This window comes from Hemibagrus wyckioides, linkage group LG02 (genome assembly GCF_019097595.1).
Source record: "Hemibagrus wyckioides isolate EC202008001 linkage group LG02, SWU_Hwy_1.0, whole genome shotgun sequence".
NCBI classification, from domain to species: domain Eukaryota; kingdom Metazoa; phylum Chordata; class Actinopteri; order Siluriformes; family Bagridae; genus Hemibagrus; species Hemibagrus wyckioides.
In genome coordinates this window covers 23,895,369-23,921,427 of record NC_080711.1, presented here as the reverse complement: position 1 = coordinate 23,921,427, position 26,059 = coordinate 23,895,369, and the positions used below count along the sequence as shown (strand labels likewise).

The 26,059-nt window shown below is 41.5% G+C and overlaps 2 protein-coding genes across 4 annotated transcripts in view; one reads left to right on the top strand and one right to left on the bottom strand.

Annotated features, from left to right (window-relative positions):
• The window catches only part of hapstr1a (HUWE1 associated protein modifying stress responses a), a 3,914-nt gene extending 638 nt beyond the window's left edge, over positions 1-3,276 (bottom strand). The window contains exons 1-3 of the mRNA XM_058418842.1: positions 2,861-3,276; positions 611-691; positions 174-440 (exon numbers count right to left, since the gene is read on the bottom strand). Coding sequence (XP_058274825.1) covers positions 174-440; positions 611-691; positions 2,861-3,056 — 544 coding nt within the window. The 5' untranslated portion in view covers positions 3,057-3,276. The remainder of the gene's footprint in view (positions 1-173; positions 441-610; positions 692-2,860) is intronic.
• A 2,581-nt stretch (positions 3,277-5,857) lies between these two features.
• On the top strand, positions 5,858-25,202 carry usp7 (ubiquitin specific peptidase 7 (herpes virus-associated)). Of its 3 annotated transcripts, none has more exons than XM_058408277.1 (31): positions 5,858-6,849; positions 9,943-10,047; positions 11,934-12,132; positions 13,429-13,567; positions 13,659-13,747; positions 13,830-13,938; positions 14,283-14,413; positions 14,563-14,617; positions 14,716-14,796; positions 14,879-14,969; positions 15,133-15,215; positions 15,304-15,413; positions 16,211-16,367; positions 17,700-17,844; positions 18,462-18,592; positions 18,717-18,851; positions 19,297-19,398; positions 19,521-19,626; positions 19,736-19,828; positions 19,974-20,041; positions 20,143-20,243; positions 20,340-20,493; positions 21,026-21,093; positions 21,222-21,330; positions 21,784-21,861; positions 21,979-22,079; positions 22,299-22,398; positions 22,516-22,635; positions 22,874-22,945; positions 23,266-23,356; positions 23,626-25,202. In XM_058408277.1, the coding sequence occupies exons 1-31, from the start codon at positions 6,762-6,764 to the stop codon at positions 23,730-23,732; spliced, it is 3,318 nt and encodes a 1,105-aa protein (XP_058264260.1). In that variant the 5' UTR covers positions 5,858-6,761; the 3' UTR covers positions 23,733-25,202. The 3 variants fall into 3 exon arrangements, with proteins under 3 accessions (XP_058264260.1, XP_058264250.1, XP_058264270.1); XM_058408267.1 differs by having other exon boundaries at positions 16,211-16,388; XM_058408287.1 differs by lacking the exon at positions 5,858-6,849 and adding an exon at positions 8,349-8,471 and having other exon boundaries at positions 16,211-16,388.
• The last annotated feature ends 857 nt before the right edge of the window (positions 25,203-26,059 follow it).

The window sequence follows — 26,059 nt, the reverse complement described above, 5'->3', positions numbered from 1 at the left end:
GGTAAATGCTGTTGGAGAAAAATAATCAACTCCACTTCTTCACACCTTCCGGTCACTGATTATTTTTCCCTAACAACACAACAGGAAGTGTTTTATTCCGTCATCTGTGAAAACGATAATCGAACCTCAGTTAGACCTCGGGTAACGTCTTTAGCGTAGCGCTGATTATTTACCATGCAGTGCGATGGCTTCACGGAAAGGCTGCAGGTCTGTTTCTACAGAAGAGACGGAATCTGACGAAGGCGGTCGGTTGGGTGGAATTTTGGGCGTGGCTCTGGAGACCCTGGGAGGCGGAGCTTTGCCACACAGGAAGCTGATCAGATCCTCCCTCCGGATGGTCCTTCTTCGCTTCTTCACCCAGGCCAGGACTTCCTTGTTGCGTCTCTGCTGACCCGTCTGGATCCCGAGCTCGTAGCTCCGCTGATGTGCGTCCACGCTTTCTGTGAACGTTTAAAATATCCAGTGAAGATCCAGTCATTTTTGTTTGTTAGCACAGAGTTCACTTTTAAAATAAAATAAGAATAACCATATCCTGAATTGCTTGGTTTTTTAAACGTATTAAAATTAGCCCAGTAGTGTCCAGTGTGAAGAGGAGAATCGTGGGTCATACCTTTGTACAGATTGGTCACGGCTGTTGCTGCGTTCTGAAATGGCGCCCACAGGGACAGTCCTTGTTGATGGCAAACTCGATCTGGACGACAAAAATAAAAGTGAGATTTCCAAATAACAAACACTCCCTGGAAAAAAAACACGCAGGAATGTGCTACACGGAATTCTGGGTTTGTTTACAGCAAATTCTGGAAGGTTCTTCAACACAGTGAGTACTCAATAACAGCACTCACCACAACTAGGTCCAGTTAAACATCATCACTGTCCCCTACAACCAATCACTGATTACCACTGACGTTTATAACCAATCACTGATCACCAATGATGTTTATAACCAATCACTACTGTCCCCTACAACCAATCACTGATCCCCACTGTCCCCTACAACCAACCACTGATCACCACTATCCCCTACAACCAATCATTGATCACCACTGTTCCCTACAACCAATCACTGATCACCACTGACGTTTATATTCAATCACTGATCACCACTGACGTTTATATTCAATCACTGATCATTACTGTCCCCTACAACCAATCACTGATCACCACTGTCCCCTACAACCAATCACTGATCACCACTGACGTTTATATTCAATCACTGATCACCACTGACGTTTATATTCAATCACTGATCACCACTGACGTTTATATTCAATCACTGATCACCACTGTCCCCTACAACCAATCACTGATCACCACTGTCCCCTACAACCAATCACTGATCACCACTGACGTTTATATTCAATCACTGATCATTACTGTCCCCTACAACCAATCACTGATCACCACTGATGTTTATAACCAATCACTGATCACCACTGATGTTTATAACCAGTCACAGATCACTGTCCTCCACACCACAGTAAACTCTGCTGTCCTGAACACGTCAGAACAAAGCACTGACACAGGACACTTCTTCTTCCGTAAATGTTAAAATAAACGTCTCCTTACACAAAACTTCACCATCACGTTGTTTATGTGACGTGTCTGTGAGCAAGCTGTTACTATAGAAACAAGCTGCTCTAGTCAGAATACAGAACAAAATCAAAAAGTGTCTCGAGAGGATCGTCCCCCTTCATGCAACAACGCTTTGTTATGCAAATGAACACGACGAGTTCATGAATATGTAATGAGGTGACGTCATCCGGCGACTTCTAGACTACTTACAGCTACTTTCAAATAAATAAATAAATAAATAGATAGATAGATAGATAGATAGATAGATAGATAGATAGATAGATAGATAGATAGATAGATAGATAGATAGATAGATAGATAGATAGATAGATAGATAGATAGAGTTAACAGCGCTGTTCAGGAATACCTGAAAGCCCAAGAAATTGCTTATATTGAGATGAAAATAGGAGTTATTCCTTGCTGGAACCAAATTTAGCCTTAAAGTGAAGCCGGGGGATTGAAAGTCCACATGACGGCCTCGAGCTGGAGGATGCTGTCCGGCTTCACTGCTGTCACAATCAGCCGGTTCTCTGAATACACACTTACACTGACATTATACCGAACTCCATAAACACACACACACACACACACACACACACAGTTTCTAATGCATGGTTAATAGTACTTCTTGGTTTTAAAAAATTACTGAAATTACAAATGACTCATTTCCTTTGCCGAACTAGCAAGCTAGTCATCACCGACATCCAAAATAAAATGTCTATCCAAAATTAGCTGTAGAAATTATTTAAAACGCAATCCAGTCAAGGATATCTGCTTAATATTTTTTATCAGTCAGTTTCAACTTAAATTTGATTAAAAACATCGACCTTATAGCTACAAGCGAGGCTAGTCATAACAAGGCAGAAGAGTTATAAAGTGCTAATAATGCTGAGCCAGCTGACGAAATCTGGGACAAAGGTTGACAAATAGACATAACCAAATTGAAATCTGACTCAAACAGCAGACTCGCGAATATTCTTTAGAAATGAAAAGACTCTCTCAAAATCAAGCTTAGCTAACGTTAGATACACAAAAGCTAACAGCTGACTATAATAATGTAGCAGTTGTTTTCCCACCCGTACACACAAAAATCCCGCCCCTTCATTATAATTGGCTAGACTTCCACAACTCAATCGACTCCTAGCCAATAACGGGGCACGAACCTTTTCACGCCAGGACAAAAAAAAAAATCCTCATGACCCGGAATTCGCCGGAAAACGGGTGGGTAACGAAAATAAAGCGCAGCTAGCAAAGAAGTATTCAGAGGAAGCAAGCAGTCATAGCGGACCTTTATAAAGCTGCGCCACCGCCGTAGCCGAATTTTGAAACATATGCCATAGTTTTTCTCGGTTCTGGTCGACCTCCTCTTCTCTCGGTTCTTCTTGATCGGCCTCGGCGAGGCACTGCCTTTCCCAATTTGAAAACCAATGCTCGGGTCCGTGTTCTTGAATCTCTGCCTCGTTCTCTTCCTTCCGATCCTCCATAGTGAAAACACTCAAAAAAAAAAAAAAAAAAAGTCCAGAATAAAGTTTGTTGCGTTAATAATCAGCTGTCTGGTGTAAACGAGTGAGACTTCAAAAACAACCGGCTAATTATTCTAAATGAATATTAAACATGGCGCTAGGAATCAATAAACAATAGTGGTTTTTCTCGCAAACTGCTCTCAACGACCAACTTCATTGACGTGTTTGGGGTTATAAAGTGACTACGCTCACTTTGTCAGAACGGGAAACCCCGCCCACCGGGACGAAGAGAAAATTTGATTGGCTGTTCCTGCTCCATTCGCGAGCACGAGGATCAATCTGAGATATTTGATTTGGCAGAGGAGACGCCAATCAAACCGCGCACCCTAAGCGTGTCACGTGGAATTAAAGGGAAAGCGCGTATTTTAACTCGCTGAGTATCACACTGGATGACAAGGTCTTTTTTTTTTTTTAGTTATTTTTAGCAGTAGCAAGTTTGTTTTTTACCTTTTAAAAGATCTGTTAAAGATGCTAAATAAAACTAATTACAAACTGTGTAATAGTTCTTTGTGGATTTATCATAGTGTACACTTTATAGATATAGGATGATAACACAGTAATGTTATCAATAGGATTTTTTTTTTTGCATTAAAATGCCAAATAAAAATGTTTAAAGGGCCTGTAGACATTTCAGCCGTGAAATTAATTTCGCAACAGGTTTTATTCTCTCACAAACAGGTGGCACAGATGGTTTATATTGCAGTAATTGCATCATGTATTTGGTTGCTTAAAAAAATAGCTCTCGTTGTGAAATTTGGTACGTACAAGGCACTGTGCAAATCAGAAAAAATTCTTCACAAAACACTGATTTATATTTTCAATACAGATGAAGGTTTTTTATTTTAAGGTGATTGTTTTCCTCATGGAATGTGTTTACTTTAGATTTCGGGATTACTTTTGGAGAAATACATTTTTATTGTGAATGAATCATTTTACACCAATCATTATTGACAGGTTTATGTGCAGTAGCTGTAAATAAATCCAGCAGCAAAAAGAGCTGAAGTATAAAGTACAAAATGGAAGTTTAATATAACACACTATTGTTCATATATATATATATATATATATATATATATATATATATATATATATATATATATATATATATATATATGTATGTGTGTGTGTGCATGCTATAGAGTTTCACGGTTTGCATGCATGCAAATAAAAAAAAGGCTAAACATTATATATATCACATTTAAAGCATATTTAGACACTGTCTTAATTGTGCAAACCTTCATGACTTACTTAAATTACTTTATTGTCCTTAAAGGCAATTCTTTATGTAGACAGCAATACACATACATGTATACAATATCAACACAACACACATTTATAATAAGTCATTTAAAAACATGATTGCATTGCAGGTACAAAGGAGTTCTTATATCTATTAGATTTGCACAAAGAGAGTTTAAATCTCCAGCCAGAAGGAAGCAGGTGAAATTCGGTACACAATGGACGGATAGCATCAGAAAGGACAAACTGGCCCTTCTTAGTCACCTTATGTTTGTAAATGTGTGTGATAGCCCTTAAATTGGTCCCTACTATCTTGCTGCACATCGTTAGTTACTCCTATTCCTTATATTCAAGTTGCCATACCAAGAAATAATGAAAAAACTGCCATGAACCTTCATTGTGTGTTTAAGTCTTCTCAGCTTTCAGTTATTGAATTATATCATCATATGAACAAAATTCAGCATAAGTACTGAAATTGAGAAACAGACCTGGAAAAGATCTTATTAAATATAAACTTTATTCATTATCAGTTCTATGCACATCTATGAATGTATGTATGTATGTATGTATGTATGTATCTATCTATCTATCTATCTATCTATCTATCTGTCTGTCTGTCTGTCTGTCCATCAGATATCCATCTGTCTGTCTGTCTGTCTCCAGTGACCTGTCTTTCTATCTATCTAGTTCTCTGTATGTTTATCTTTCTCTTCATAACTTTATCCAAATATCAGTCATCTGTTGCTTCATAGATTTGTTTGTGTATGTATTTCTCTCTCTCTCTGTCTGTTTGTTAATTTATCTATCCTCGTCCCTTCATTCTTTTTATCTGTCTGCCTATTTATTTAGCTATCTATTTAATAAACTAAGAAATAAAAGCCCAATAACATAGTCTATTTAATTCTGTGCTTATAACGATATATACTTATATTGTAATTACGTCACTCTTCTATAATTACGTTGTTTGTTGTATTATATAATTAGTCTTGTTTTTTTTATTGTTGTTGATTTTTTCTGTGTAGTGTGTGTGAGTGAATAAAGTACACTGCAGTCACCCAGCAGGCTTGACCATACACACGGCTTGTCCACTTCGCAGAAACAGGTGCATGATGCAACTTTTTACCAAATAACGCTTAAAGGGACATTCAACAACGATAGCTCAAAATATGCATATATAGTTTAAAAGTGTCCAGACTGAACAAGATATTTCAATAAACAAAATATAACTGCCTTTTTACGCTCTCTGAAATCTAACTGGGATTTAACTGTAACGCTATTACACGGCGTGGGCCGAGTCTCAAACGGCGCCGTGTTCCCTGGACAAGCTTGTTATCTAGGGCCTGAAAATAACCGGTTCCTCTGGCTAACCTAGTGCACTATTAGTCTCCTAAGAAAGGCGTTTGTAATCGAGCCCGAGTGAGTGTTTAGATCCCCGTGCGGATGTGACATTTCAGAGAGGAGCGCGACCGCCATTTTGAGTTTTAGCTCTTGCTGCACATCAGGAACCAAACGGGAGCGGTAAGAGAGAGAGAGAGAGAGAGAGAGAGAGAGAGAGAGAGAAAGAAAGAGAGAGAGAGAGAGAGAGAGAGAGTCGCTCTGGCCGTGACCGGGCAAAACATAGAGAGAAATACACACATTCTAGTTTTACTGAGATAAACGCTCGAAGTGCAGCTTGTGGTGCAAACGAGGCGTTAGGTTTGCGTTCGCTTTTCTATGCGCTAACGTCCGAGAGTAAAGCAGAGCAGCGCGAGCGTCTTTTGTCGGTGTAAACTTCTAAATGAGTGCGGATTTAAATTAACAATCCGGTTTGAATGGATTGCATTTTTCGCCGCTCCCCCCTAGAAGAGGGACAATCGGAGGAGCACACGGACTGGAAATACTGCGAGGGAAGTTAAACATTTTGTCAGAAATCGCATGACTTGCTTGTTATTGTTTTTCTCTTTTTTTGGTGTATTAACATTTATGCTAGTTTACGCTAACTAGCATTGGCTAGCTCTAAACAGGGTATTTGTTTTCTCTTAGAAACGGTTTGTTATTTTTTCCGTTCATAATTTGGGCCTCCCTTGTTGTTGTTGTTGTTGTTGTTATTATTATTATTTTTGTGGAGCCCGGCTAAGAGTTTTTAAGCTCGCCGACCGTCGCCGCTCGCTCAATCTCCCATCAAAAGGCGCCGAGATTGGGCGAATAGCGAGCAAATACGTCCGCGTTTCTCTGCCCGCGCCCCCGCCGGCCTCCCTCCCTCATTCCCCGGCGCCGACCTCAGGAAAGCCCGAGGTCGCGTCAGCCCAGGCCCGGCCCGACCCGTGCAGCCCCGTTCCGTACCCGCATCCTCCGGCTCCCCGGAGCCCTTTCGCTACGGATCCCAACCCGGACAAGGGCGTGGGAAACCAAGACGACGACGGCAGCAACAACCGTGAGATCACAAACATGAACCATCACCACCATCAAACGCAGCAGCAGCAACAGAAAGCCGGCGAGCAGCAGCTCAGCGAGCCCGAGGATATGGAAATGGAAGGTAGAAACTCTTACAAAAAACCTACCATTCTGTATCTTTCAGTGATTTTTTTTTTAATCAAGTTGTTCAAATGCGCATACATAGAAAGCATTAAATGTTTTGTAAACATTAGTGTTACAGTGCTAGCTGGCTAAACAGTTAGCTGTGACGCTAGCTGCTATGTTTTGACCTGATTAGCCATTAGCGCTAGATTTTCCTTTAGCAAACTCGGTTTACATCAGACTTGGACTGGAAGCGAATATTATTAACGCCGCAACGCACTACTTATTCTCACCAAAACAGACAGACAAAGGGGTTGAATAGTTTTGGAGGGGGGAAAATACGTTAACCATTTGACAGGATAGTTTGATATATGTTAGCTAGCATAGCAGCAGCACATTTAACGTTAACGTGATATCCTCCATCAGTAGAGGATATATAAATAACTTTGCAGTGTATAATAAGTATAGGGCAACTTTACGAGCTATAAAAAATAATAACAGTGCGAAAACAAACGCGTGCACTCTGTGCAGCTGGTTTTACTTTGGCTTATTTTTTTTAATCGGTTTAAACCATGCAGAAAGCTAACGCTAGCCCCGGGCTACATCAACAAACGTGGTGCTAAGCAAAGTTAGCCAGAATGAACGCACTTCCAGGACTACACACACACAAGTATTTGTGACTTCTATTTAATCTATAAGAGACGTGGATTGATTTAGCTGAAACCTTTACACCTATCTGGTATTAAATGTGTTAATTGTGTTATAGTTTATTTTTATTTCATTAGCAGGCCTGTAGAGAAACCCAAGTTTTCCTCCTCAAGCAAAAAGAGGTGAATGAATGAAAGCTGAAGTAAATGATGCTGCTTCATCACTCAGGGCTGAAGAACCTGTTCAACTGCATCTGTTTTTATTCGTACATTAATCCTAGTGATTTCTGAGTTTTTGTGTGACGGAGAGAAGAGAAAACAGGCCGGCTCTAGCATGCTGTGCAGGTTTACAGGCTTAAGCTGTGAATTAAACCATGGATCGTTTAAAAATACAAATAACGGGTTAAAATAGATAACAAATAATACAGTTCATGTTTCTGACCAACTGTGGACATCTAATGATAGCAGTGCTTTGCTAGTTTCCCTTGTTTTTTTAATGTTCGTTTTTGTTAAAACAAATCTCATTTTTTCTAAAAACAAAAAAGTACATTTTTTCTATTGTATTCACTTTATTGTTTTGTTTTTTTAATATCTACTCTGCAATCGCTCATGTTTTTTTCTACTTCACCGCATATCAAGCTCACTACCAGAGCAGGGGGGAGTGTATCTGGCGTTTTTATACCAAGATGGCGGACTGTATTCTCTCCCCATCCGTTCTCCGACAAACCCCGCCCCCTTTCGTTCATGATTGGCTATTTATTTTCCTTGAGTGCGCCACGATTAGCCGACTCGGCAACTGCTGCGTGCAACAGGATGAAGCAGCCAATCAGCGAGCACTGAGCGAGGTTGGTTGAATACGGGTGGGGAAAAGTAACGGTTTTTTTCCAATGATCAATTAAGCAACGCGAGGCCCGCGTCTGCACCGGTGCGTCGGTTTGTTTATACATTTCTGAGTTAGCAGGAAGAGGATGCAGTAACAAGTAACACATTCTCGGTATTATCTCGAACATTCTGGCTAATGAGAAAGCGATCATTAGTTGTTGTGAGTGTGTGTGTACTGAGGGGGGGAAAAATAACAGCAGTGATGTTAGCTTGATCTCGCGCGAGTCATGGCGGAGGTGGGGAGAGATACAGAGAGAGAGGGAGGGAGGGAGGGAGAGAGAGGGGGGGTGTAACGAGCGGATCACCTCCGAAATCTATCACAGATAAGATAATGTCACGCCGGTGTCCGCTTATAGACCGTTTATAATCTTTTTATAAGCAGATTAAATGGAGTGGTGTGTGTTAGCTGATGGGGCTAATGCTAATAATGAGGCTGCGGCAAGGCCACGGCGCGCGCGCGCGTCACTCATTCGCACAGCTTCAGCGCGTGCTGCTGTAGCGCCATTTTTAACGCTTATAGGCTTAAAAAAATTCGCGTTTCTTATTTTCCCCCCATGTTTCTCCATTTCCAGCATCATCATCATTATGGGTGTATAGGGATAGGTGCTGGTTTTTGGCATGCTCCATGCAGGGGGGTGGGGGGGGGCGTTAACTCCCGCCCGTGTTTACAGGTTTAAATGGCTTCCTATATCTGTTATTTTTATCATGTATCACAAATCTTTCGTGCGTGCTTGCTTTTTGGAGGATATTGACCATGTGATGTTTGTTTACACCACAAAGCTGATGAATCCTGGACTCTGATTGGTCAGAAGGTGTTGATTAGTTTTCTGCGTCAGCAGCTTGAACAGTAGCACAGCTGCAAATTCATTCAAATACGTCAAATATCTCATCACTTTTTATACTAACAGCATGTTCACATGTTGATGCATGATTAACGTTTTTGGAAGGAGTCTCCAGTGGCAGAAGTAAAGCTGTGAATTTTCCACCATTCTCAAGACGGTCACGTTTATGCTTTGTATTATTAACTTGGAGATGCTGTGAGGAAATGACTGTTTCTAGCTGCTACAACATACGAGAGAACAGGAACTTGTCTTGCAGAAGTTCTGTAGTCTTTAAAAAGGACAGGTCGTACTTTAATAGGTGAAAAGTGTCATTGTTGAAAAGGTGCTGTAGTGTAAGGGGAATAAAACACCTAGACTCATCTTAGAAATATGTGAAATTGTGATTTTCGGCTTTTGTAAGAAACTTCGAGCATTTAACAAATTTTTTAATCTGTCTAATCTGAAAGTGTAATATAGTGATATCCATACTAATCTTGGAAAAGTGCATCATATTGTAATTTATTAGGATTGCCGTTATATCACCATATTGACCAGTGTTCTTGTACATTTGTGAGAGGAGAGAGATAATTGCAGTCTGATCCTCTGTCTGATTTCCTCATGTCATGAGCTGTTGATGTGTCAGATGTGTAAAATGAAATATAATTGCTCTCCTTGTCCTTGTTGAGATTTTTGGTCACACACACACCTGACCTTTTAATTTATTTATTTTTACCCCCCCTCCCTGTTCTGACTCTCCCTCAGCCGGTGACACGGATGATCCCCCAAGAATCCCTCAAAATCCGGTTATCAACGGGAATGTGGCAATGGCAGACGGACACAACAACACAGAAGAAGACATGGAGGACGGTGAGTGTGAATTTTAAAAGCTCTCGTATTTCTCCTCTCTTTGCGGCTATAATTAACGATCGATCTTTAAGGCCGCAGATGTTTGTCAGCAGTTACCGAGTAGATTTCAAATCACTTCTCGTGCCTGACTGATGCGGTACATGCTTTTTAAAAATAGCAGGAGGGTAAAGGAGGACGACATGGTGACCTACTATTACTTCTGCCTATACAGAAATCTGTCGCATTTTTATCAAATCGTTCATGAAAACAGAATGCAGCGGTTGCGCATCCTAACCAGAGAAGTCCAGGTCAACTCTGTTCACACTGAAACAATCTGTAATAATGCTTTATAGCATCTGGATTCATGAATTAGAACTGCTAGAATAAAAAAACGTAGAAACTATTAAAACAAATACACTTCTTTTTAAAAGAAATTCTCATGAAAAGTTCTATCACAGTCGAAAAAATAGAGACAAGCTTTTACCTTGATTTCCTGTTTTGAATCGTACGTGTATCCACTGGTCACTGTGTTAAAGTTTACGGCAAGAGGATGGTGTGACAGACGCTGAACACTGTCCCTCTGTCCTAATGGTAGCGGTGCATTATGCCTGCATTGCAGTTCCACTAATAAACCACACACTTGGACACAAGATCACCTTTAAGGAAGAGTCTCTAAAGATGAGAATGTCCCTTGTTGTATGTTACAGTTACACAACCACCCCTCTCTGCTACAGTGGCCGAGGAAGAGCGCCAAAACCCGCCATTTTAGCCGACTTGGAGCTCAATTTCTGCTCCAGAGCGCAGACTCTTTTTTTTTTTTGTAGATTTGTTTATTGACTTTTAAGATCATGCTGAACGTGTAGAGCATTTTGTCTTCCATATTAAACCTTCCTTCTGTAGAAAATTTGAGTTTATGATTCAGAACTGAAAAAAGGAGTCTTTTCAGAAGGTTTCTTCATTCAGGTTGCATTAAAATTTAAGTTGTGAATGCAGCATCGAGAATCAGATCAAATCGTTCCCAGAGTCTCTCAATGAAAATGAATGAAGTGGTTGCTTTGGCATTTCTGTGCCGGTGTGAGTGAGTCGTGGGGTGTACACATCCAAACAGTGCTGGATACCTCCGAAATTGATTAGCGAACTTGATCATGTTTCAACATGGATGAAGTGGCGAGTAAAATCAGTAACAGAGAACTCATCACAAAAGGTAATATTTGAAAAGGTTCCTCTGAGCAGGAAAAAGAAAAAAAAAATCACTACTGCATTTTCATGTGCCTGGACACTGACGAAGCTGAAAGAAGAAAGCGGTAGTTAGCGTACAGTAATGTGTAATGGAAGCGGTAGCTAGAGTCATGTGGTGGAATTTTGAAAGCACCTCTATACAGCGTCCAGGTTTCCTGTTCATCACCGTGATGCACTTTTTGTTTAAATACACCAAGCTTTTGTTTCCATTTGAAAAACTCAGATTGAATAAGTTAGTATCAAGGATCCCTGTGTGCATTTTTTGTTTTATTTTTTCCCCTCTCATCCTCCACGTCTCCTTAGTGATTCGGCGACCTGCGTCTGGCTCTTATAATATTCAATAAAAAATAGTCACAAATTATGTATGAAGAGTCTTTTCTCCAGTGTATGCTTTTCCTGAATGGTCTGTGTCTGCAAAAACTGGTACACGTTATCTTTGTGCTAGAGAGGTGAAGTTAATTATCTAATTAAAAATAATTAAAGGAACAAATATAAATTGGTCAGCTTTGTGGAGGTGTTCCATGTCAGACTGTTTTCTGACACTAAATGGAATGTTATCTACAATCATGGATAATACACACACAAGCCATGGAAATACTGTTTTCCAAAGTTTGACAGCAAGCACAGCACATTTATGATGATCTCTAACTCTTTTCTGAACTCCACAGATACAAGCTGGCGTTCCGAGGCCACTTTTCGCTTCGTGGTGGAGCGTTTCAGCCGGCTCAGCGAGTCGGTGCTCAGCCCGTCGTGTTTTGTAAGGAACCTGCCTTGGAAGATCATGGTCATGCCTCGCTTCTATCCCGACCGACCGCACCAGAAGAGCGTGGGCTTCTTCCTGCAGTGCAACGCCGAGTCTGACTCCACGTAAGTCATCACAGGCTCGTGGTGATCATCTGTAGTTTACACAAAGCTCTGTTTACGCAGCCAGAGTTTGTTTTGCTGACACTCGGCGCACTTCTCTTTGGCATTTTGGGCGTTCTCACAGTGTGTAAATGCTGCTGACGACGAAGCATTCCTCCTCTCCTCTGCATTAAAATGCTGAAGCAGTATCAGGAACTGGCACAAATCACAGTCTAGTAGCTGAATATTCAACACAGCCTGGATCTGCAATTAGACACAATGCATCACTTTCTAAATATGAAAATGCAGTACACAGATGTACACTTCTGACAAGCACTTGAGGATGGTTGATCCTGATTATGGTGCTCTTGCATTCTGGAGCTACCAGAAGTATGATTTTTCCACAAATTTCCCACAAATGTAGTTTGTAGTTTTTGCAGAGATTTTTCATTTATACACCGACCAAGCATAACATTAAGACCACCTGCCTAATATTGTGTTGGTCTGCCTTTTGCTGCCAAAACAGCCCTGACCCGTCCTGCACTGTGTATTCTGACCCCTTTCTATCAGAACCAGCATTAACTTCTTTAACAATTTGAGCAACAGTAGCTCGTCTGTTGGATCGGATCACACGGTCCAGCCTTCGCTCCCCACGTGCATCAATGAGCCTCGACCGCCCATGACCCTGTTGCCGGTTCACCACTGTTCCTTCCATGGATCACTTTTGATAGATACTGACCACTGCAGACCGGGAACACCCCACAAGAGCTGCAGTTTTGGAGATGCTCTGATCCAGTGGTCTAGCCATCACATTTTGGCCCTTTGTCAAACTCGCTCAAATCCTTACGCTTGTCCATTTTTCCTGCTTCTAACATCAACTTTGAGGACAAAATGTTGACTTGCTGCCTAATATATCCCACCCACTAACAGGTGCCATGATGAGGAGATCATCAGCCTTATTCACTTCACCTGGCAGTGCTCATAATGTTATGACTGATTGGTGTATATTTCTTATGATTATTTTCCAACACCACATCCTGAAGTGTGTTTTTGCCAAAACAGAAATGAGTCCAAGCTCGTTCCGTAAATGGTAAATAAATGTCAGAAAGCCAGTCTTTAACGAGAAAGAGCAGGGTTTGTCATGGTACAGATGGTGGAACATACAGTCTGACATCTTAAAAGTAAATGTTTATTAATACACACTGTCTCTGTTACTGTATACTGTTGTTGGAAGCAAGGTTATGTTTTAGGAAAAATGATTGTGGGTGATTCTCTCTATTGTAGCACTGCATATCAATTTCCACTTCATCTCATTCATAGGTCATGGTCATGTCATGCTCAAGCCATGCTGAAAATCATCAACTACAAGGACGACGAGAAGTCATTCAGCCGGCGCATCAGCCACCTGTTCTTCCACAAAGAAAACGACTGGGGTTTCTCCAACTTCATGTCATGGAGCGTAAGTAACGGCCATTTTTTTAGTTCTTATCTAGCTTATTTCGGCTTAGTGAGTCTCCAAACACACGGAGATGTGCATTTGTGCTTTTCAGGACGTAACCGACCCGGAGAGAGGCTTTGTGGAAGACGATAAAGTCACATTTGAAGTTTCTGTCCAGGCCGATGCCCCTCATGGCGTAGCGTAAGTCAACTCCGCCCTAGATGTCTAACGTTTATGTAGCATTAAATTATAATTATAATGATGAACTCAATTCTGTTTATAGGTGGGATTCAAAGAAACATACTGGATATGTAGGGTTAAAGAACCAAGGAGCTACGTGCTACATGAACAGTCTGCTGCAAACACTCTTCTTCACCAACCAGCTCCGGCGGGTAAGAAACAAATCATCCTTTAAGTGCTCTGATCCAAATTTGGTGAAGATTTTGGTGACAATTTGTAAGAAAAGAAGCAAAGAAAACTATAAAATGTCATAAAAGTCCAATATGGCAGAAATTACCACAAAGGTGTCCATTTGCTTGGTCCAAAGAATCATAGGAAAGCAGAATCATAATTGACCCTCCTTTTCAGTGAGCTCTGTAATGATTAGCTCAATCTTTTTGAGATTTATTCCAAGTAAACAAAACATTTAGGAATTGAGTTCCTTATCCCATGCCATTACTTAAGTAGTTCTGATGTAAAATGGTCCTAAATGTTTTCTTTTTATGTTTTATCCTAGGCGGTTTACATGATGCCCACTGAGGGTGACGACTCCTCCAAAAGTGTTCCCCTGGCACTGCAGAGGGTCTTCTATGAGCTCCAGCACAGCGACAAACCCGTCGGCACAAAGAAACTGACCAAGTCTTTTGGGTATTAGAACTTGTATTCTCATTACGCACAAGAACAATGACAGTATTATTAATAATGAGGTTCTTCCTTTATATTGCATACCTGTACGTCTCTGTGCTGTGGGATCGGTTTTATGTAGTAACCCTGTTGTGTGTGTGTGTGTTGGTCAGGTGGGAGACACTGGACAGCTTCATGCAGCACGATGTCCAGGAGCTGTGCAGAGTGGTGAGTTTCAGAACCATGAGATTTTAAAACACCACATAGAAGTTAGGAGTGAGAATATATAAGTGCGATTAGGAGCTAAGTTCGCGTCTCCTTTCCAGCTTTTGGACAACGTCGAGAATAAGATGAAGGGGACGTGTGTGGAAGGAACCATCCCGAAGCTCTTCAGAGGAAAGATGGTGGTAAGCTGGCTCACATTTGTCCCTTTCTCTGTTTATTTTTAAGTTCATGAAGATGATTTGATACCTCGCCTGTGTTTTGTAGTCCTACATCCAGTGTAAGCACGTGGATTATAGATCTGAGCGAATAGAGGATTACTACGACATCCAGCTCAGCATAAAGGGAAAGAAAAACAGTGAGTGCTTTTTTTTTTTTCTTTTTCTTTTTAATATTCTTCTTTCCAGTGAGTGCACTTCTCAATGTGAAGTACTTGAATATTCCATGATGTATTCTATTTTCACATCATTGAGTTGGTAAATAACTACAGCTGTCCTGACTTGTCTTTTTGTCTCCCTCAGTCTTTGAGTCATTTAAAGATTATGTGGCGGTGGAGCAGCTCGACGGGGATAACAAGTACGATGCGGGGGAGCACGGCCTACAGGTACACATCTCGCTCTGCGACACACCATTATACCACCCACGTGCTCGCAAGCTTTCAGCTCATTACTATCCTGACTTCTCTTTCCCAGGAAGCTGAGAAGGGAGTGAAGTTCCTCACTTTTCCTCCCATCCTGCACTTACAGCTCATGAGGTTCATGTACGACCCCCAGACCGACCAAAATATTAAGATCAATGACAGGTAAGAACTGCAGAACAGTGCTTAATCACTCCCAAGATGATGTTTATAGATATAAGAACGTTATGTGGGCAGGTTTTGATTTCCATGACACTAAAGAAATTAGAAAATCATGAACATTTGAGACCTGTTCAAATTTTGAATACTGATTTAAATATTAATAAGAATTGTTCATATTTAGCAAGGGGGAAAAAATCACGCTACTACATCTAGACTGAACATAAGTCTATTTTTTTGCTTTTGCAAATAATTCATGAATAATTTATATTCTAATAATAAAATTACACATTTACACAATTACACATACCACATGTTATAAATGTGTAATAAACTTTCAGATTTTCTCGGTGAAAGCAGCTCCTGCTCAGAGTGTATGTAGTGGAGTAAAATCACAGGCTCAGGAATATGCCAGCTAAATCCTTACTAATTGAAAATAATTTTCAAAACAGAGCTTGAATCTCATTTAACTGACCCTGAACTGGCCAATTAGCTTCACGTTTGCATTCTTTTATGGCTATGAGTTTGGACCCAGACCTACACGTTAATACAGTATCACTGACTCACGCTGAGTGAGTGCTGGAGCTCTTTCCTGCATGAGATGAATCCAATCCTGCTGATTATTTTTAAACTCAATAAGTGCGTGTCATACAAAGAGCCAGGTTCGAGCTCAAAATAATCCTGTGTGTGACTCATTGAGCAACGGTCATTGACTTAATTGTTTCTAGTTACTCTGTAGGCTTTGTGTTTTCTTGATACAAGTCCAGGTGTGTGTGTTTCATGATTTAATGTCGCATTCTCAGGTTCGAGTTTCCCGATCAGTTACCACTGGACGAGTTCCTGCAGAAGCCAGATGTGAAGGACCCGGCCAACTACATCCTGCACGCCGTGTTGGTGCACAGTGGAGACAACCACGGCGGCCACTACGTCGTCTATCTCAACCCTAAAGGAGACGGCAAAGTGAGTGTCACGGAGCCAATAGTGAGGACCCATTTCCTTATTTTGGGGGGGGTTTATTATTGATGAACATATACGAGCCTAAGACAGATGTCACCCTAGAAACCATGTTCTGATGTGCCTTGTTCCTCTTATACCTCAGCAGGTGTAAGAGAAATAAAGCACATTTTAAGCTCTCTGAATGAGCTATTCTCCTACAAACTTTACATTGCCCTAATGTTAATTTAAACACCTTCTGAACAAAAACAGTCCAGAAGTTGTCAGCCCTATGTCTTTGACTAATGCATAAGAGGTAGAAACAATTAAATATTTTACTGCATAATGTAATGTATAATAGTTTTAAAATCTTCTTTCCAATTGAGATGATAAACACCCTGCGACTTCGCATCTCTGACAGCTGTCTGACGTCTCTAATATGTACATATGAATAGTTCTGATCGTTGAATTTGCTGCATGCTACATAATCAGCACCTTGCATTGTTTATATTGTACTCTGGGATTAGTTATTGGTCTGGTTAACCAACTTAATCCTGTTCTTTTCAGCCCTGATCAGCCACAAATGAAATGCAAAGTATTGCCTCAACTGCTGTTATGCAAATAGATACAAGTGGTGCAAAAAAAAAAAACAAGCCATGTGCTACATGCAAAACCGCATCAGTGTGTGGAAATATCACACCAGCACAGAAAACTGTCTCAGCATGCTCTTAAGGCAGGGATATTTTACTTAATAAAAAGCTATGATGATGTTCAGAATTTCTTAGTTAAGTGTATTGTGATGTATATTATAGCACTTAGGTCTACATGCTGTTCAGTGCAAATGTAAATATATAAATCATCACTTTGAAATGGAGTATTTTCCTATAACAGCACATGCCAAAGTGTTTTATTCTGAATATATCTTGTTACCATCTTATCTCATCTTGCCTCCTGGTGATCCAGCGGCAGGATCCTGCACTCTCATTGCTGCGGCCCGGGTTCGATTCCCGGGCAGGGCACAAACCCAGCCACTGAAGAGTTAGAACTCTCAGTGCCGGTCCCAAGCCCAGATTAAATGGGAGGGTTGTGTCAGGAAGGGCATCAGGCGTAAAACCTGTGCCAAATCGAAATGTGTGGAGCAAAGCATCCGCTTTTGCGACCCTGAACAGGGAATTGCCGAAACAACAATCTTATCTCATCTTCACAATTACATTTTATTTATTGAAGGATACTTTTTATCCATCTATAGTTGCTTTTGATGTGGAACACTGGAAAGACTTGCATGTTTAACCCACAGGCTTTTAAACTTCATTTACAAACTAAAAAGCTACACTTAAACCATATCTTCTCCTCTACCAGTGGTGCAAGTTCGACGACGATGTCGTTTCCCGATGCACTAAAGAAGAGGCCATCGAGCACAACTACGGCGGCCACGACGACGACCTCTCCGTGCGCCACTGCACCAACGCCTACATGTTGGTCTACATCCGAGAGTCCAAGCTCAGTAAGCGGGTTTCATCTCTGCCATTTCCTTTAAACTGACTGAAGCCAGCTGCTCCGTGATGGTCCAGTGGTTACGGAGTGCAAAATAGAGCCGGTTCACAGGAGAGCACATGAGCGCCAAGCACTCCGTTACATAACCCCTTCAACCAGGTTTTTGTGTCGCTCTCACGAGCAGGTTCTCTTTTAGCTTAGGTGAGGAGGATGTGTGGGCAAAATTTGAATACAATAATTCATTATTAATTAATGATAAATTCACTTTATGTATAGGAGGCAGAATGTAGGGCAGCTTTAGGATTGTTATAAGACACACAGTGACCAAATTCCATTTCTCCGCTGTCTGTAGGGTAGTGGAAGGGCGTTGTGTGTAATGTAGGAAACTGTTAACCAAAGTAGACCAACATACAGCTCGGGTAATTCATGGTGCCCTGGTCTTGAATATTACTGAGTAACATGACCAAGTGCTTATATAGTTTCAGGACAAGGATCAGTGTGTTTCCTGCAGTTCAGTTAGCAGCCAGCAGAGGGCCCTGAACATTACACACCACTCCTTTCATTAGATAATCGTAAACAATTCATACACACTGTCTGGCGAGTTATAAACTCTGTGTGTATGTGCAGGCGAGGTACTGCAGCCAGTCACAGACATGGACATCCCTCAGCAGCTGGTGGAGAGACTGCAGGAGGAGAAACGGGTGGAGGCACAGAAGCGGAAGGAGCGCCAGGAAGCTCATCTCTACATGCAAGTGCAGGTGAGGAGAACGTCTTTCTCTCAGTTGTTTCTTACTCTCTGTCCAGGCTGCTGTTTCATGTTCTTAGAGATGTTCTCAGCTGGTCATAGTCCGCTGACATAATTAATTTTGCATGTGTCTGTAGATGGTGACAGAGGACCAGTTCTGCGGGCACCAGGGCAACGACATGTACGATGAGGAGAAAGTGAAGTACACGGTGTTCAAGGTGCTGAAGAGCTCCACCTTGGCCGAGTTTGTGCAGAACCTCAGTCAGACCATGGTGAGCTCCACACCGCTCGCTTCAACAGGTCACTGAGGTGTTCAGCTGACCTGCTGCTGCTCTCACTGTCCTCACAGCACTACATACTGTGCTCTTTAGAGCTTCTGCAGTCACTCGGTACAAAGACTTTTATTGATCCTGGAAGGAAAAGAAGCCAAGGACACTAAACTTCTAAGTCTATAGAACGGGGGAATGAAAAAGTTAAAAAATGTAAACAATTGAGATTATAAGTTTAAAAAACAAGGTGGTGTTTGTATATCTGATGCTGAAATCTCACACGGTAACTCCAGCAGTCAAATGAAATTGTTTCTAATTTGCATGTCCTGCACATTCATGAGAATACAGTTGTAGTGATGGTTCTATGTCCATTTGGTGTTGTTGAATCCGACTCCTTTTGTGCAGATCAGACTGGGGGTGTTGAATATATCTTTTTGATTGTGTGCAGGGTTTCCCACAGGACCAGATGCGGCTGTGGCCCATGCAGGCCAGGAGTAACGGCACCAAGCGGCCGGCCATGTTGGACTATGAAGCAGACTGCAACAAGTCTGTAAGTGATCAGCAAAGCCATGGAAATCGTTAACGCTCTTCACGTATCCTGCTGTTTGTACAGTTGCGTATCGGGTCGGTTTCTGTGCTCAAGAGAGATTTTTGCTCTGCTTCATTCACTAGATGATTGACTTGAGCGACAACGAGAACCCCTGGACAATATTTCTGGAAACAGTAGATCCGGAGATGGCTGCCAGTGGCGCAACGTTACCCAAGTTCGACAAAGACCGTGAGTGTGACCCTTCACCACAAATGTAAATTTCCCATGATATCATTTAATCGGCTCGCCTTCCCTCTAGCTTTCTTGTTTAACGTTCTTTTCTTCTGATCGTTTTCAGATGATGTCATGTTGTTCTTGAAGATGTACGACCCAAAAACCAGAAGCTTAAATTATTGTGGACATATCTACACACCTATATCCTGTAAAATACGTGAGTTACTTAGTCATATAAAGTGGATTGGATGGAGGTTAAGCTACAAATGCCAGTGTGTCTTTAAATAAAATAATTAAAATGAGAAAGTTCAGTTGCCGTGTTGATGAGGAAAGCTAACTGAGTCTCTCTCTCTCATGTTCAGGAGACTTGCTGCCTGTCATGTGTGAAAGAGCAGGGTTTCAGCAGGGAACTAGTCTTATCCTCTATGAGGTACATTTTCTTCCTGCGTGTTGTTTCTCTTCTGTTCACACATTTACCTCGTTATTCAATCCTGTAATGTTTTTGCTAATTTGTTCAACTCCGCACGGCAGGAAGTTAAACCGAATTTAACGGAGCGGATACAGGACTACGACGTCTCCCTGGATAAAGCTCTGGATGAGCTCATGGACGGAGACATTATCGTGTTCCAGAAGTATGCTTTCTCTCCTCATTCAGCTTTCAGAATTTGTGTTTGATTTCACAAGGAAAAAGCGAGTGAATGACCCCCCTCCTGCTGTCTGTCTAACAGGGATGACCCAGAAAACGACACCAGTGAGCTGCCAACGGCAAAAGACTACTTCAGAGACCTGTACCACCGCGTGGACGTCATCTTCTGTGACAAAACAATCCATAACGACCCTGGCTTCGTTGTTACACTATCCAACAGAATGAACTACTTCCAGGTTGGTTTTATTGAATTAAGTGACCTTGACTGTGTGAGAGGGGGAATGTAAGTAGGGCTCTGTAGTGGGAGTGTAGCTGTGTGTGAGAGAGACATCTACTGTGTGTGTGTGTGTGTGTGTGTGATTGAGATTCTCAATCCCTGAGACCACACCTCTTTTCCCTGGTCATGCTCTGAATGTAGTTTTTTTATTTTTGCCAGATAATGATCTTTAATTCTGAGCAGAAGCAACTGATTTAGTCTGCATTTCAAAGGCTTGTCATCTGTTCCTAATGTTACAGCTCATGTTTAAAGAGTCCCTTTCTGTGATTGGTTTGTTTTGTAATACTTATGTGTGTTGCTTTTAATCACAGCATTTTTAAGAGTCAATTCCTCGTTGCATTTCAGTAGCAGTAGGGTTAAAGTTAGTTAAAGCAGGCTTATTTCACTACAGCCTTTTATGACTCTGTGAATTTGGACTCCAACAAACGATTATTCTGGAGCGGTCTGCTTCGTTTGTTCACTCACACGTGTATATTTAATGTTATTTGTAGGTGGCGAAGACTGTTGCACAGAGGTTAAACACTGACCCCATGCTCCTACAGTTCTTCAAGTCACAAGGGTAAGTTTTCTCCCATCTCACCCTCCTTTCTTTTATTTTCTCACATTCATGTCTTTGTTCTTATTAGTAATGGGGATTATATGTAGAATATTTTGTTTTAACAAAAGTTTTGACCTTGTCCCGGATAGGTACAGGGACGGCCCGGGCAACCCACTCAGGCACAACTACGAGGGAACTCTCCGAGACCTGCTGCAGTTCTTCAAACCACGGCAGCCCAAGAAGCTCTACTACCAACAGGTGAGGACATGCACCATCTTCATCCAGGCGTGTCCTACACCGGGTGTTCATTTTCAAGTGAATTCTAGATGAAAAAGAAACCAAACTATTGGTGCTATGGTATCATGTTCAAGTCTTTCAGAATGTTATTTTATGTGATTATTATTATTATCTGTGAGTTAACACAGTGATTTGCTGGATGCATAAATACAGCATGATGGCTAAAAATGTATTTTTTGTTTGTGTTCATTTTTGAACTCTGAAGTTTTACCTGTGAATATAAATGAGTACGTAAAGCAGCCTGTCCTTGGTGGAACGATCATTAACACCTTGGTACCACGCTCAGCAGTGTTTCTGTATAGGACGACATGCTGAACACAGCAATCTGAGCGCTCTGTACAGGAACCTGAGCTCCACCGTGCAGGTTCAGCTCCGGTCCTCTGATTAATTCAGATCTCCTCTTACCTCTCGCAGCTCAAGATGAAGATCACAGACTTTGAAAACCGGAGGAGTTTCAAGTCCATATGGCTCAACAGTCAGTTTCGGGAGGAGGTAAAGAAAGTTTCTAGAGGAGCTTCCTGCCTTCAGTTCCTGTAAACATTTATTTAATCAAACACAATTTTAATTTTGCATGTCTGACCCCTTCCTGATTTGGCTTCTGTCCTGCAGGAGATCACACTATACCCAGACAAGCATGGCTGTGTTCGAGACCTTCTCGAGGAATGTAAAAAGGCTGTGGAGCTCTCAGACAAAGGCTCAGAGAAGCTCAGGTATAAACTGATGCTTAATGTATTCCAAGTGTAGCTTTCATGCTTTCACTTATCCTGTTCTTGGGGATTTCTGAAGAATTTTAATGAAAAATAGGTGCCTGCTTTCCTCTAATGTGTGTCTCGTGTTCAAGGGCGCCATTAAATCTGATCAGCACTTTCCTGTCGCTGACTTTATTCTACCTCATTGTTGCCTTTTTTGGCCTCTTTTCCTTTCTGCAGGCTGTTAGAAATCGTAAGCTACAAAATTATTGGCGTTCACCAAGAGGACGAACTGCTAGAATGTTTATCTCCCGCAGCCAGTCGGACGTTCAGAATAGAGGTGAGATTCTGTAAATGTTTCTTGATTCTGTAAATCGAGATGATATTTGACGAGTTGTGTTTGTAGAGGTTGTGAAAGTCCATGTGCGTGTTTGTAATCTCGTTCCGTGTCCATTAGGAAATCCCTCTGGACCAGGTCGACTTGGATAAGGAGAACGAGATGCTGATTCCAGTTGCACATTTCCATAAGGAGGTCTTCGGGACGTTTGGAATTCCGTTCTTGCTAAAGATTCGTCAGGTTAGTGTTTCTGTGCATGTCTCTGTGAAAGTGTGCATTCATTTCATAAAACGGAATAAACTGATAAAAGCTGCATAAGCTTTAATATTCATGCCCTGGCCACCGGGCCTCATTTTGTAAACCGGTTACAAACACGATTATTTGTAAAAATTGTTCACAGGAGCATTGAAACAGAGTTGTGTTGTTGAGTTGAGTTTAGTGAGCGTTAATGCTAAGCCCGCTGCCGTGCTGTGTGCAGGCCGAGCCCTTCAGAGAGGTGATGAAGAGGATCCAGAGCATGCTGGACATCCAGGAGAAGGAGTTTGAAAAGGTAAAGTTTGATGCTGCTGATTATTTACACGGCATACAATCTGCAGAATTGGACATGGCCACCATGTGACCTGGACGAGGGATAAATCCTGGTTTATGTCTGTGTAGTGTAGATTATAGGACTCAAAACATGCTATAGCTTTAGGATATGCCTGAAGGTTTCTAATAAACGTCACAACTCCTGAAGGTGGAGTGATTCTGCTTTTTTATTTAAAAATCTAATTGTCAAACGGCAAAAATTATTTGGAGAGCACACACACTTTGTCTTCTATAATTTAATGTTATTTTACATTAGCTTAATGATTTTTGTTCGTGTTCCAGTTTAAGTTTGCGATCGTGATGATGGGCCGGCACCAGTACATCAACGAGGACGACTACGAAGTGAATCTGAAGGACTTCGAGCCACAGCCAGGTATGACATTAAAATGAACATTTAAATACTGTATCTCATGTTACGTGCTGAAGGACAGAACCCCACTGCCATCGGTCAGTCGGTCAAGCCGTGGAAAATATACAGGAATGTGTTAAAGCTAGATATTATAACACAGGGTTGTTTTTGCTTGGGAGCTTCTGATTGGTCTGTTGTCTGAAAAGATCTGTTTATTTCTTTATTATACACAAAATCGTGCACATGACTTCATTTAACAAAATCTTTCTCTCTCGCTCTCTTTCCCTCCACAGGAAACATGTCCCACCCGAGACCTTGGTTAGGGCTCGACCACTTCAACAAAGCGCCGAAGCGAGGGCGCTACACATACCTGGAGAAGGCTATCAAGATCCACAACTGACGCGCTGTCTTTCTCTCCACCCTAATCCCCCTTCCCTTATTAAAGACTCTAACCAGAAGTTGTGTGTGAGTGTGTGCACCACTTTTTACCACCTGCCCTGCGGTTACACAGGCCCCGCCTATGAAGTCTTCAGCAAACCAGAGTTCCTGCTCATCTTCTTTCCCCCCCCTTTCCCTTTGGAAAGCTCTTCGATTCGACAGTCGCCTGCCTGTTTTTGTCTGGGAGAATGAATTGAATTTTAACAAACGGGGGAACGGTATGGACTTTCTAGACAGGTGTATTTTTTTTTCTTTCCTGTTTTTGGTTTTGTTTTCCTTTTAATTTTTGGTTTTAAAGAGTTGTTGAGAAATTGAAGAACTGGCAAGAAAGCTGCTGCGTGCGTAGGGAGGGAGGAGGATGGAAAGAAAAGTTTGGCCATTTACCAAAAAGAAAAGAAAAATAAGACAAGCAGATGGATGTCGAATATTTAACCAACCTTTAACCAAAAAGGACATCATCACTGGAGGCTAAAGCTTGCTGATAACTGAAGCAGTTCCGTGTTTTCTCATCCCTTAGCGCAAAACTAGTCTCTCTTTTGTTTGTTTTTGTTTACACAATTCACACTTAGTTATGAAATCAGTCATGGAACACCTGTATGATTAAAAAAAATAAATAAAGATCCGCATCATCGTTTTAAGAACAAACGACAAACGAAAAGAATCGTCTGTACTTCATTTTTGCACGTTGGCACTTAATATCAAAGGTTCTACATTTCTCCGCAGAGGTAAATGTAATCTTTGGTCGTGTTCCGGCCCCCGAGGCCCCCCGTGTGTTCCTTTTCTCTCTCTTTCTCTCCCTCAGACGACCCTCTTGCGCTTTCCCTTTCTCCGTTTTTTTTCCCTTTCGTTTCTCTGTTGTTTTTGCCGTGGGATCGGAGGCGTTGTTCCACGTTCGTCCTACGTTAGCAGGAGGCTGCAGACTTTCGCTAGACTGGTTCAGGATGTAGAGAAACCAGCATTAAAACGAACCATTATTGGGGTTTTTTTGTTTTGGTTTTGTTTAGTTTTGTTCCTTCCCTTCCCCCCGTTTTTTTGTTTTTCCAGCACGGAAGGAGGCGTGCTCCCGAGTGCGTAGTCTGCTTTGTAAAGACAAAACATTTAAAATTGTATATTTAAAAAGAATGGACATGTAAAATTAAAGACACACTTTTGTTGGGTACAGATCGATTCAGATGTTCATATTCATTGTGTGTAGTTTTATTTTGGACACCATTTTATTCTCTCTTTCCATTTTTTTGTTTTTTTTTCTTTTGGCTCAACTACTTGCTACCGTTCGTTTTAAGTGCAGATGCGGATTCCATCTTTTGATTCCGATTCCCTCCCTGGTCTCTAATTCCTCCGTGTAGCAGCAGTGTACAACAACTATTCCTGTATATTGCCTTTTTGCTGAAAAATGTATGTTGAATAAAATTTTCTATAAAAGCTACTGCAACTATTGATGGAACCTTGTGATCCTGGACAGAGCTTTTCCCTACGCTGATTGGTACGTCGATGCTGCGATTAAAGCATTTTTCTGGGCTGCTACGTCTTTGTTAATCTGGAGAATTTCTATTTTGAGTCACCAAATTATTTTGTGTTTACCCCCCTACTGAAATGTCTATTACACTTTCTGTTCTGTTTGCAAACCAGTTTTCCCCAAGAGTGACCGATTAAATCCTCCTTCTTCTTTGGTCTTTTCCCTTCAGGGGTCTCCACAGCAAATCATCTCTCTCCACCTATCCCTATCTTCTACATCCTCAACACTTACACCACTAGCTTCATATACTCATTTATTATATCCATATACCTCCTCTTTGGCCTTCCTCTTTTCCTCCTGCCTGGCAGCTCCATTTCCAACATTCTTCTACCAATATACTCACTCTCCCTCCTCTGGACATGTCCAAACCATCTTAAAGTGACCGATTAAATCCAAAAGTGGGAAAATCCATACTTGCAGAATAAGCTGCCATTTAAGTTAAGATGCAGATGCGTTTACACGAGCACACTTGATGTTTTCTCTCATTTACATTTGGCAGACACCCTTATCCAGAGCAACTTGCAATTTACCTCATTTTGTTGTTGACCCAAGCGTTTAAGGGCCTTGCTCAGGGGCCCAGCAGTGACAGCTTGGTGGAAATGGGATTCAAACACTCAACCTCCTGATCAGTAATTCAACACCTTAACCACTAAGCTATCACGTCCACTCTGTCCGAGATCTAGCCGATATTTTGTCTGTAATCGTCCCTGTAACCAGCAGATGAACTGGTTAGATCTTGGAATGGATCCAAACAGACGCCAAGGTCACAGCAA